Below are 11,172 nucleotides of genomic sequence, written 5' to 3' on the forward strand. Positions count from 1 at the left end.
GGAGACACCAGTAGTCCATTTACTCTACTGGAGGATTCAGATAGAAATGCTTCAGACCAGAGGGCTAGACTAGCTCTGGTCCAGGGTGTCTTCAGGCTGCTAGCTCATTACAGATAGTGATGGATGGTGAGAGCACAACGATGCCCTGCACCAGAGCTATAGGGCTAGAGTCTCTACTTCCTGTCACCTCTAGACATGGAGCCTCAACTTCCTGTCACCTCTAGACATGAAGCCTCTACTTCCTGTATGACACCTCTAAAGAGGTGATGGAATTATAACTAATCTATTCCTGGCTACTCACTTTATAAATAGCCTTGCCTATCAATTGCCAGGCACTCGCTCACTATAATACCAAGGGATTTTGCTTAACAAATCCTAGGGATAGATCAACCGTTATATCAACAGTATGATTCGTGTCCAATGTTGCTGAATTATTGGGAAAGGAGTCTCAATTTAAAAATCCTGGAAAGCTCAACTGAACAAAACGATTGGTGATACGCATCTGCACACAGCAATAATTCCGTCCACCGCATTTCATTCCAGTGGGAGAGAAAATCCATGCCTTGGTTTACGCCGCGCCCCCTATCGCTCTCCAACCTTAAAGCAAAGACAGTACAGTAGGAAGACGGGTAGAAACTGCTTCTCCAATAGAAATCTCCGATCACGCTTGTAGGCGATGTCATGGCAATGTTGGCAAGCTATGCGCATGCGGAAAATTTACGTCATTGTGCATGCCGTCAAATTCAAGGCACTCCTTCAATATAAAGTCCTTTTTTAAGGAAAATTAAAACGTGTCAGTTTGTCATTTTCACGAAGTTGGAGTGACAGCACGTTCAACTACTTAAGACATTGGCTCGAATATAGGTTGTGCCTTTAGATTTTGAGAAAGTTAACTAAGGAAGAATTTTTCACGTCTCTCATTGACTCCTCAAGCCCTCAACACTGGCTTGTTCCCGGAAGTATCGCGATATTGCGCCTCTGGGTTTAGAAACTCTGTGCTAAAAGCATCTCTCGCTACCAAACCAGGGAAGAAAAAGAAGAGAGGAGAGAAAGGGAAGCGAACGCGCAAATACATGCATACAATGATAGCAGAAATTGGTGCCGCCGACAATCCCAAGGCCAGCTCCAGCTATCCCCATCCCCAAGCAGCTGTTATCTGCCCGGACTCACCGGTTTCATTCGCCCCGGACTACGGAGTCGGACAGCTGTTCATACGTAGCGCCTCGTCCAGGAGGGACACACAGACGTCCGCGGGGAGCATCAACCCAGACGAGAGCTCCATCAAGCCGCTGGTATCCGGAGTATCCTCCGCTATTACAGGCGCCTATATCATGACCTCTGAGGAATTCATGCAGACCGTTCCCTTGTTCGGCCAGAGGTCCAAGAGGAACGTTCTCTACAAGATCCTGTGTTTCCTCATTCTGATATTCCAAGGAGGAATTCTAGATTTCTACCTCATTATCTTCACGGATCTGTACTGGTGTTCGTGGATCGCCACGGATCTGGTGGTGATCTCTGGCTGGGGGATCTTCTTCATGAAGAACGCCAGGAGCAAGAGAGAGCGGGCGTGTGGGTTCCACCAAAAGAACTCTATATTCGGCTGTAACCTCGGCGAGTTTACCTACGCCTACCTGGCCTGGTTAATCTACGTGATCGCCTGCACCCCTAAAATAGTCCTCATTCTAGAGACTTCGATATTAGATCTCATCGCGCTCAAAGTTCCGTTCGGTGTAACCGGATTTAAGATTATCACGTTGCTCTCGGTCCCGTTACTCTACTGTCTCGTCAATTCTATCACCGAGGACCAGAACGGAGCGACGCGCCACCGGTCCCAAAGCTGCTTCATAACCACCTGTCTGGACCTCGCAGACTGTTTTACTCTGGTGGAAACGTTTCTGAAGAACGAGATACCGACGGTCTATTTAAAATACACGGTCATCTCGGTCTATTTCATCGCCCTGGGCGTCCCAGTGGTGTGGTTATACGAGTTGACAGCCTCCGAGATGCGCTGTCGCTGGGTCTGGGCTCGGTTCCTGGTCGGTGTGTTGGTCAACGCCCCACTTCTGGTGGTGCGGTGTTTCCAGGTGTATGTTCACAAGATGCCCGTCTCAGTGTTCATGTTCAAGAATATGTTCTTCCTGGCCTGTAAGTGTCTGGAGCTGATAGAACAGTGTTTGACAGTGCGGGGAGTCAGGAGGTTCGCTGAGGGAAGCAACCCGGCGCAGTTCTCTCACTGTGTCTCGGAGAACGATATGTGTCCCCATGGGTATGTCAACACCCTGGCGGTTACCACGCAGTCATAGGCCCGGCTTGGATCTCACCCTGGCCGTCACTACCTAGACCTAAAACGGCCTGCATTTTTTATTTGATCCCCCTGGAGGGTGGAAGGCACATGAGTGAGTGCTGAAGGAAGAATTTTGAGGGACAGGGATACGCCCTTAAACGGCACCCTATGCCCTATACAGTGCACTACTTTTGACCAGGGCTCATAGGGTTCTGATCAAAGGGAGTGCACTATATAGAGAATAGGGTGCCAATGAGGATGCACACCCCACAGGTGTCAATCAACGACAGCCTTATTAACGATTTTGTCATTTATTCAGATGTAAACATTTGATAACAACAGGTGCTACAGAATCATTATGCATCAACTACACCTGCTTTAAGACCTGGCCAACCTGGCAGACCTGGCCACTGGCCAACCTGGCAGACCTGGCCACTGGCCAACCTGGCAGACCTGGCCACTGGCCAACCTGGCAGACCTGGCCACTGGCCAATCTGGCAGACCTGGCCACTGGCCAACCTGGGAGACCTGGCCACTGGCCAACCTGGGAGACCTGGCCACTGGCCAACCTGGCAGACCTGGCCACTGGCCAATCTGGCAGACCTGGCCACTGGCCAACCTGGCAGACCTGGCCACTGGCCAATCTGGCAGACCTGGTCACTGGCCAACCTGGCAGACCTGGTCACTGGCCAACCTGGCAGACTTGGCCACTGGCCAACCTGGCAGACCTGGCCACTGGACCTATGGCCACTGGCCAACCTCACCTGGCCACTGGCCAACCTGGCAGACCTGGCCACTGGCCAAATTGTCGTTTTGAAATGGGAGTCTTTTACGATGTAAAGTCATGGTGAAGTCTTGTCTCTCAATCTGTGAAACTTCCAAATAGCATTTATATATATATATATATATATATATATATATATATTTATATATATATATATATATATATATATATATATATATATATATGCCATTTATTCTAATCAATGAATAGATGGAAACCTTGTGGTAATATAGATACCTAATTAGTCTGTAATTGCGGTATACGTAATGATTCTAATGTTTAATCATGTCCTCTCATTTCCTAAACTATTTTGGGCGGAATATTTCATGTTATCAATATAAATCAATTGATATTTCTTAAAGAATTTGACATCACTATGTGTATTTTACTGTGTGCTTCGAAGTAGCAGGGCAATGTGTCTGTCTGATGTCTGTCTGTCTGTCTGTCTGTCTGTCTGTCAGTCTGTCTCTCTCTCTCTCTCTCTCCTAAGACAAGGCCTACCTCTTTGCATTCAGTCAATATCACTGTCTGTCTATCTGTCTGTCTATCTGTCAACATGTGTCTGTCTGTCTGTCTGTCTGTCTGTCTGTCTGTCTGTCTGTCTGTCTGTCTGTCTGTCTGTCTGTCTCCTTAAGACAAGGCCTACCTCTATTGCATTCAGTCAATATCACCTGTCTATCTGTCATGTATCTGTCATCTGGGCTGTCTATCTGTCAACATGCTGACAGTCTGTCTGTACTGACAGTCTGTCTGTCTATCTGTCTATCTGGGCTGTCTATCTGTCAACATGTGTACTGTCTGTCTGTCTGTCTGTCAGTCTGTCTGTCTGACAGTCTGTCTGTCTATCTGTCAACATCTGACAGTCTGTCTGTCTATCTGTCAACATGTGTACTGACAGTCTGTCTGTCATCTGTCTGTCTGTCTGTCTGTCTATCTGTCTGGGCTGTCTATCTGTCAACATGTGTACTGACAGTCTTGACTGATGGAATTTATACAGTGTCAGCTTTGCCAATTTGTCACCCAGAAATGAACCAATAGAACAGGGTTGAGGGAATGCAGGGACAGCTTCGGAGAATAAAAGTGAACTTGTCATAAATGTAAGGTATTGTTCCTCATGGATCTTCTCATCAGTGAAAAAATCAAAATGATGTTTGAGACATGTTAATCTGCAGTCCGGAGAAGGTATTGTGAAGGAATGTGTAGCTGTGAATCAGATGGGTGTGGCGTCATTAAAATGATATGCGTAATCAGATGGGTGTGGCTGTTGATATGCGTAATCAGATGGGTGTGGCAGTTGATATGCGTAATCAGATGGGTGTGGCGTTGATATGCGTAATCAGATGGGTGTGGCGTTGATATGCGTAATCGGATGGGTGTTGCGTTGATATGCGTAATCAGATGGGTGTGGAAAACAAACACTTGATATGCGTAATCATGGAGGATTGTGTGGTTCCTTTGAGTGTTTGTATGCGAAATTATAATCAGATGGGTGTGGCGTTGATATGTCGTAATCAGATGGGTGTGGCGACTGATGTGCGTAATCAGATGGGCTGTGGGCGTGTGATACCTGCCTTAATCTGATGGGTGTGGTGTGATATGCGTAATCAGATGGGTGTGGCGTTGATATGCGTAATCAGATGGGTGATGGCGTTGATATGTTGGCTAATCGGATGAGGTGTACCTGCCTTATGTTTGATATGCTGAGGTGTAATCAGATGGGTGTGGCCTGATATGCCTTATGTAATCAGATGGGTGTGGCTTCTACCAGATATGGCTGTAATCAGATGGGTGTGGCGATTTGACTAGGTGTCCTTCTAATCAGATGTTGGTGTGGGCTGAGGTGTCCTTCTATGCTTAATCTGATGGGTGAGGTGTCCTTCTATAGCCTTATGTTCAGATGGGTGTGGCTTCTACCTGCCTTATGTTGGCTGATGGGAATCAGGTGTCCTTCTACCTAGCCTTATGTTGGCTGTGGGACTGAGGTGTCCTTCTATAGCCTTAATCTGATGGGTGAGGTGCGTTCTACCTAGCCTTATGTTGGCTGATGGGACTGAGGTGTCCTTCTACCTGCCTTATGTTGGCTAATGGGACTGAGATGTCCTTCTACCTAGCCTTATGTTGGCTGATGGGACTGAGGTGTCCTTCTACCTGATATGGGACGTAATCAGCCTTATGTTGGCTGTGGGACTGAGGTGATATGCCTTATGTTCAGATGGGTGTGGCCTTGATATGCGTAATCAGACTGGGTGTGGCTTCTTAATATGTTGGCTGTGGGAATCAGATGTTGGGTGTGGACTGATATCCTTAAGCCAGATGGGTGATGGGACTGAGGTGTCCTTCTACCTAATTAGTTGGGTGGGACTGGCCTTGACCTATGCCTTATAATCTGATGGGTGAGGTGGGCCTTCTACCTATGCCGTAATCAGATGGGTGAGGTGCCTTCTACCTAGCCTTATGTTCTGATGGGTGTGGGCCTTCTATATGTTGGCTGATGGGAATCACCTAGCCTTATGTTGGCTGTTGACTATGTCCTTAATAGCCTTATGTTGGCTGATGGGTGTGCCTTTAATATGCGTAATCAGATGGGTTGGCTGATGGGACTAGGTGTTCTTCTACCTAATGTTCTGATGGGTGTGGTGTCCCTACCTAGCCTTATGTTGGCGTAATCAGATGGGTGTGAGGTGCCTTGATATGCGTAATCAGATGGGTGTGGGCCTTACCTAGCCTTAATCAGATGGGTGTGGGCCTTCTACCTGCGTAAGCCAGATGGGTGTGGGCCTTGATATGGTGTAATACCAGATGTTGGCTGATGGGACTGAGGGTCCTTCTACCTGCCTTATGTTGGCTGTAATCAGATGTTGGGTGGGACTGTGCTTCTTAGCCTTATGTTGGCTGATGGGAATCAGATGTTGGCTGTGGACTGAGGTGTTGATATAGCCGTAATCAGATGGGTGTGGGCCTTGATATGCGTAATCAGATGGGTGTCCTTCTATGCCTAAGCCTTATGTTGGCTGTGGACGTTGTCCTTCTATGCCTTAATCTGATGGGTGTGGCCTTCTACCTAGCCTTATGTAATCTGATGGGATGAGGTGTTCTTCTACCTGGCTTATGTTGATATGGGACTGTTTGACATCCTCTACCTAGCCTTATGTTTACTATGGGACTCTGGATTTAAAAAAACAAAACTGAAAAAAACACTGCTATTATTACCTAACAGAAGACCCTTATGTTGGCTGATGGAAATATAGTGTCACTTCAACCAATAGAACAGGGTTGAGGGAATGCAGGGATTACAGACAGATCGGAGAATAAATCACGATCGTACACTTGTCATCCCAAAATGTAAGGTCTCTGTTTCTCCTCATGGATCTTCTCATACAGTGAAAAACACCAAAATGATGTTTGATTAAAAAAAGTACCCAAATACACAATACATGTTAATGACTGCAGTCTGCGGAGAAGACACTATTGTACAGTTACGTAACATCAGCCGCCATCTTGTATTTACTGTGTTACATAAAGTAGTACATTTAGTTTCCGGTGCCTCGGCCTCTGGTCATTAAAATAGATCTTGGATGTGAGATAATTCCTTCAACCTGATGGTGATCTGTGACATTTCCTGTTCCTGTTTGTCCTTCACTTTCTTTTTTCCTGATGGGGGGAGTGGGGGACTTATGAGCTGAATATAGCCTGAGTTCCAGTCTGTATGTGCCATCACGCCAGCTCCTTGTTACTCATCCTCAATGCACGCCAAACTGTTTGTGTTGTAATGGCGTTGGCTAGAACACCAACTGATCTGAGACCAGGCTATGATGAAGATGCAGGTAGATGATGAATAGGAATGAAAAACAAACACTTAAGAAGAAAACTGTGCCTTTTTTGAGTGCGAAGTGAACAATGGAGGATTGTTGATGGGTTCCTTCGTGAAGTGTTGGGAATAAAAGGAAATTATATTTCATCAGATAAAGTCAAATTAGGATATTTATATTGAGGGATTTAAACTGAGGTGTCCTTCTACCTAGCCTTATGTTGGCTGATGGGACTGAGGTGTTCTTCTACCTAGCCTTATGTTGGCTGATGGGACTGAGGTGTCCTTCTACCTAGCCTTATGTTGGCTGATGGGACTGAGGTGTCCTTCTACCTAGCCTTATGTTGGCTGATGGGACTGAGGTGTTCTTCTACCTAGCCTTATGTTGGCTGATGGGACTGAGGTGTCCTTCTACCTAGCCTTATGTTGGCTGATGGGACTGAGGTGTCCTTCTACCTAGCCTTATGTTGGCTGATGGGACTGAGGTGTCCTTCTACCTAGCCTTATGTTGGCTGATGGGACTGAGGTGTCCTTCTACCTAGCCTTATGTTGGCTGATGGGACTGAGGTGTCCTTCTACCTAGCCTTATGTTGGCTGATGGGACTGAGGTGTCCTTCTACCTAGCCTTATGTTGGCTGATGGGACTGAGGTGTCTTCTACCTAGCCTTATGTTGGCTGATGGGACTGAGGTGTCCTTCTACCTAGCCTTATGTTGGCTGATGGGACTGAGGTGTCCTTCTACCTAGCCTTATGTTGGCTGATGGGACTGAGGTGTTCTTCTACCTAGCCTTATGTTGGCTGATGGGACTGAGGTGTCCTTCTACCTAGCCTTATGTTGGCTGATGGGACTGAGGTGTCCTTCTACCTAGCCTTATGTTGGCTGATGGGACTGAGGTGTCCTTCTACCTAGCCTTATGTTTGGACTGATGGTGACCTGAGCCTTATGTGGCTGATGGGACTGAGGTGTCCTTCTACCTAGCCTTATGTTGGCTGATGGGACTGATGGGGTGTTCTTCTACCTAGCCTTATGTTGGCTGATGGGACTGAGGCCTTATGTCCTTCTACCTAGCCTTATGTTGGCTGATGGGACTGAGGTGTCCTTCTACCTAGCCTTATGTTGGCTGATGGGACTGAGGTGTTCTTCTACCTAGCCTTATGTTGGCTGATGGGACTGAGGTGTTCTTCTACCTAGCCTTATGTTGGCTGATGGGACTGAGGTGTTCTTCTACCTAGCCTTATGTTGGCTGATGGGACTGAGGTGTTCTTCTACCTAGCCTTATGTTGGCTGATGGGACTGAGGTGTCCTTCTACCTAGCCTTATGTTGGCTGATGGGACTGAGGTGTTCTTCTACCTAGCCTTATGTTGGCTGATGGGACTGAGGTGTCCTTCTACCTAGCCTTATGTTGGCTGATGGGACTGAGGTGAGCCTTATGTTGGCTGATGGGACTGAGGTGTCCTTCTACCTAGCCTTATGTTGGCTGATGGGACTGAGGTGTCCTTCTACCTAGCCTTATGTTGGCTGATGGGACTGAGGTGTTCTTCTACCTAGCCTTATGTTGGCTGATGGGACTGAGGTGTTCTTCTACCTAGCCTTATGTTGGCTGATGGGACTGAGGTGTTCTTCTACCTAGCCTTATGTTGGCTGATGGGACTGAGGTGTCCTTCTACCTAGCCTTATGTTGGCTGATGGGACTGAGGTGTCCTTCTACCTAGCCTTATGTTGGCTGATGGGACTGAGGTGTCCTTCTACCTAGCCTTATGTTGGCTGATGGGACTGAGGTGTCCTTCTACCTAGCCTTATGTTGGCTGATGGGACTGAGGTGTCCTTCTACCTAGCCTTATGTTGGCTGATGGGACTGAGGTGTCCTTCTACCTAGCCTTATGTTGGCTGATGGGACTGAGGTGTCCTTCTACCTAGCCTTATGTTGGCTGATGGGACTGAGGTGCCTTCTACCTAGCCTTATGTTGGCTGAGCCTTATGTTGGCTGATGGGAGCCTTATGTTGGAGGTGTCCTTCTACCTAGCCTTATGTTGGCTGGGACTGGGACTGCCTTATGTTGGCTGATGGGTGTCCTTCTACCTAGCCTTATGTTGGCTGATGGGACTGAGGTGTTCCTTCTACCTAGCCTTATGTTGGCTGATGGGACTGAGGTGTCCTTCTACCTAGCCTTATGTTGGCTGTTGGATGGGGCTGATGGGACTGAGGTGTCCTTCTACCTAGCCTTATGTTGGCTGATGGGACTGAGGTGTCCTTCTACCTAGCCTTATGTTGGCTGATGGGACTGAGGTGTCCTTCTACCTAGCCTTATGTTGGCTGATGGGACTGAGGTGTCCTTCTACCTAGCCTTATGTTGGCTGATGGGACTGAGGTGTTCTTCTACCTAGCCTTATGTTGGCTGATGGGACTGAGGTGTCCTTCTACCTAGCCTTATGTTGGCTGATGGGACTGAGGTGTCCTTCTACCTAGCCTTATGTTGGCTGATGGGACTGAGGTGTCCTTCTACCTAGCCTTATGTTGGCTGATGGGACTGAGGTGTTCTTCTACCTAGCCTTATGTTGGCTGATGGGACTGAGGTGTCCTTCTACCTAGCCTTATGGGACTGAGGTGTTCTTCTACCTAGCCTTATGTTGGCTGATGGGACTGAGGTGTTCTTCTACCTAGCCTTATGTTGGCTGATGGGACTGAGGTGTCCTTCTACCTAGCCTTATGTTGGCTGATGGGACTGAGGTGTCCTTCTACCTAGCCTTATGTTGGCTGATGGGACTGAGGTGTCCTTCTACCTAGCCTTATGTTGGCTGATGGGACTGAGGTGTCCTTCTACCTAGCCTTATGTTGGCTGATGGGACTGAGGTGTCCTTCTACCTAGCCTTATGTTGGCTGATGGGACTGAGGTGTCCTTCTACCTAGCCTTATGTTGGCTGATGGGACTGAGGTGTTCTTCTACCTAGCCTTATGTTGGCTGATGGGACTGAGGTGTCCTTCTACCTAGCCTTATGTTGGCTGATGGGACTGAGGTGTTCTTCTACCTAGCCTTATGTTGGCTGATGGGACTGACTGAGGTGTTCTTCTACCTAGCCTTATGTTGGTGTCCTTCTACCTAGCCTTATGTTGGCTGATGGGACTGAGGTGTCCTTCTACCTAGCCTTATGTTGGCTGATGGGACTGAGGTGTCCTTCTACCTAGCCTTATGTTGGCTGATGGGACTGAGGTGTCCTTCTACCTAGCCTTATGTTGGCTGATGGGACTGAGGTGTCCTTCTACCTAGCCTTATGTTGGCTGATGGGACTGAGGTGTTCTTCTACCTAGCCTTATGTTGGCTGATGGGACTGAGGTGTCCTTCTACCTAGCCTTATGTTGGCTGATGGGACTGAGGTGTCCTTCTACCTAGCCTTATGTTGGCTGATGGGACTGAGGTGTTCTTCTACCTAGCCTTATGTTGGCTGATGGGACTGAGGTGTCCTTCTACCTAGCCTTATGTTGGCTGATGGGACTGAGGTGTTCTTCTACCTAGCCTTATGTTGGCTGATGGGACTGAGGTGTTCTTCTACCTAGCCTTATGTTGGCTGATGGGACTGAGGTGTCCTTCTACCTAGCCTTATGTTGGCTGATGGGACTGAGGTGTCCTTCTACCTAGCCTTATGTTGGCTGATGGGACTGAGGTGTCCTTCTACCTAGCCTTATGTTGGCTGATGGGACTGAGGTGTCCTTCTACCTAGCCTTATGTTGGCTGATGGGACTGAGGTGTCCTTCTACCTAGCCTTATGTTGGCTGATGGGACTGAGGTGTCCTTCTACCTAGCCTTATGTTGGCTGATGGGACTGAGGTGTCCTTCTACCTAGCCTTATGTTGGCTGATGGGACTGAGGAGTCCTTCTACCTAGCCTTATGTTGGCTGATGGGACTGAGGTGTTCTTCTACCTAGCCTTATGTTGGCTGATGGGACTGAGGTGTCCTTCTACCTAGCCTTATGTTGGCTGATGGGACTGAGTGTTCTTGTCTAGCCTTATGTTGGCTGATGGGACTGAGGTGTCCTTCTTATGTTGGCTGATGGGACTAGCCTTATGGTGTCCTTCTACCTAGCCTTATGTTGGCTGATGGGACTGAGGTGTTCTTCTACCTAGCCTTATGTTGGCTGATGGGACTGAGGTGTCCTTCTACCTAGCCTTATGTTGGCTGATGGGACTGAGGTGTCCTTCTACCTAGCCTTATGTTGGCTGATGGGACTGAGGTGTTCTTCTACCTAGCCTTATGGGACTGAGGTGTTCTTCTACCTAGCCTTGAGGTGTTCTTCTACC

At 47.9% G+C, this 11,172-nt stretch overlaps 1 protein-coding gene and 1 long non-coding RNA gene across 2 annotated transcripts; one reads left to right on the forward strand and one right to left on the reverse strand.

Annotated features, from left to right (window-relative positions):
- Positions 1-124: 124 nt before the first annotated feature.
- tmem121b (transmembrane protein 121B) lies at positions 125-3,007 on the forward strand. Its single transcript, XM_035769530.2, has one exon. The coding sequence runs from the start codon at positions 1,074-1,076 to the stop codon at positions 2,301-2,303; it is 1,230 nt and encodes a 409-aa protein (XP_035625423.2). The 5' UTR covers positions 125-1,073; the 3' UTR covers positions 2,304-3,007.
- A 5,320-nt stretch (positions 3,008-8,327) lies between these two features.
- LOC127919639 (uncharacterized) lies at positions 8,328-10,860 on the reverse strand. Its single transcript, XR_008103545.1, has 3 exons — positions 10,673-10,860; positions 9,382-9,822; positions 8,328-8,463 (listed from the first exon to the last, which is right to left on the reverse strand). It is a non-coding gene; the product is annotated as an uncharacterized LOC127919639 (long non-coding RNA).
- Positions 10,861-11,172: the final 312 nt, after the last annotated feature.

The sequence above is a fragment of the Oncorhynchus keta genome, unplaced genomic scaffold (assembly GCF_023373465.1).
Source record: "Oncorhynchus keta strain PuntledgeMale-10-30-2019 unplaced genomic scaffold, Oket_V2 Un_contig_17309_pilon_pilon, whole genome shotgun sequence".
In the NCBI taxonomy this organism is placed as follows: domain Eukaryota; kingdom Metazoa; phylum Chordata; class Actinopteri; order Salmoniformes; family Salmonidae; genus Oncorhynchus; species Oncorhynchus keta.

Excerpts from the sequence above, each read along its gene's own strand:
- tmem121b (XM_035769530.2), top strand. The coding sequence starts at position 1,074 with ATGCATACAATGATAGCAGAAATTGGTGCCGCCGACAATCCCAAGGCC.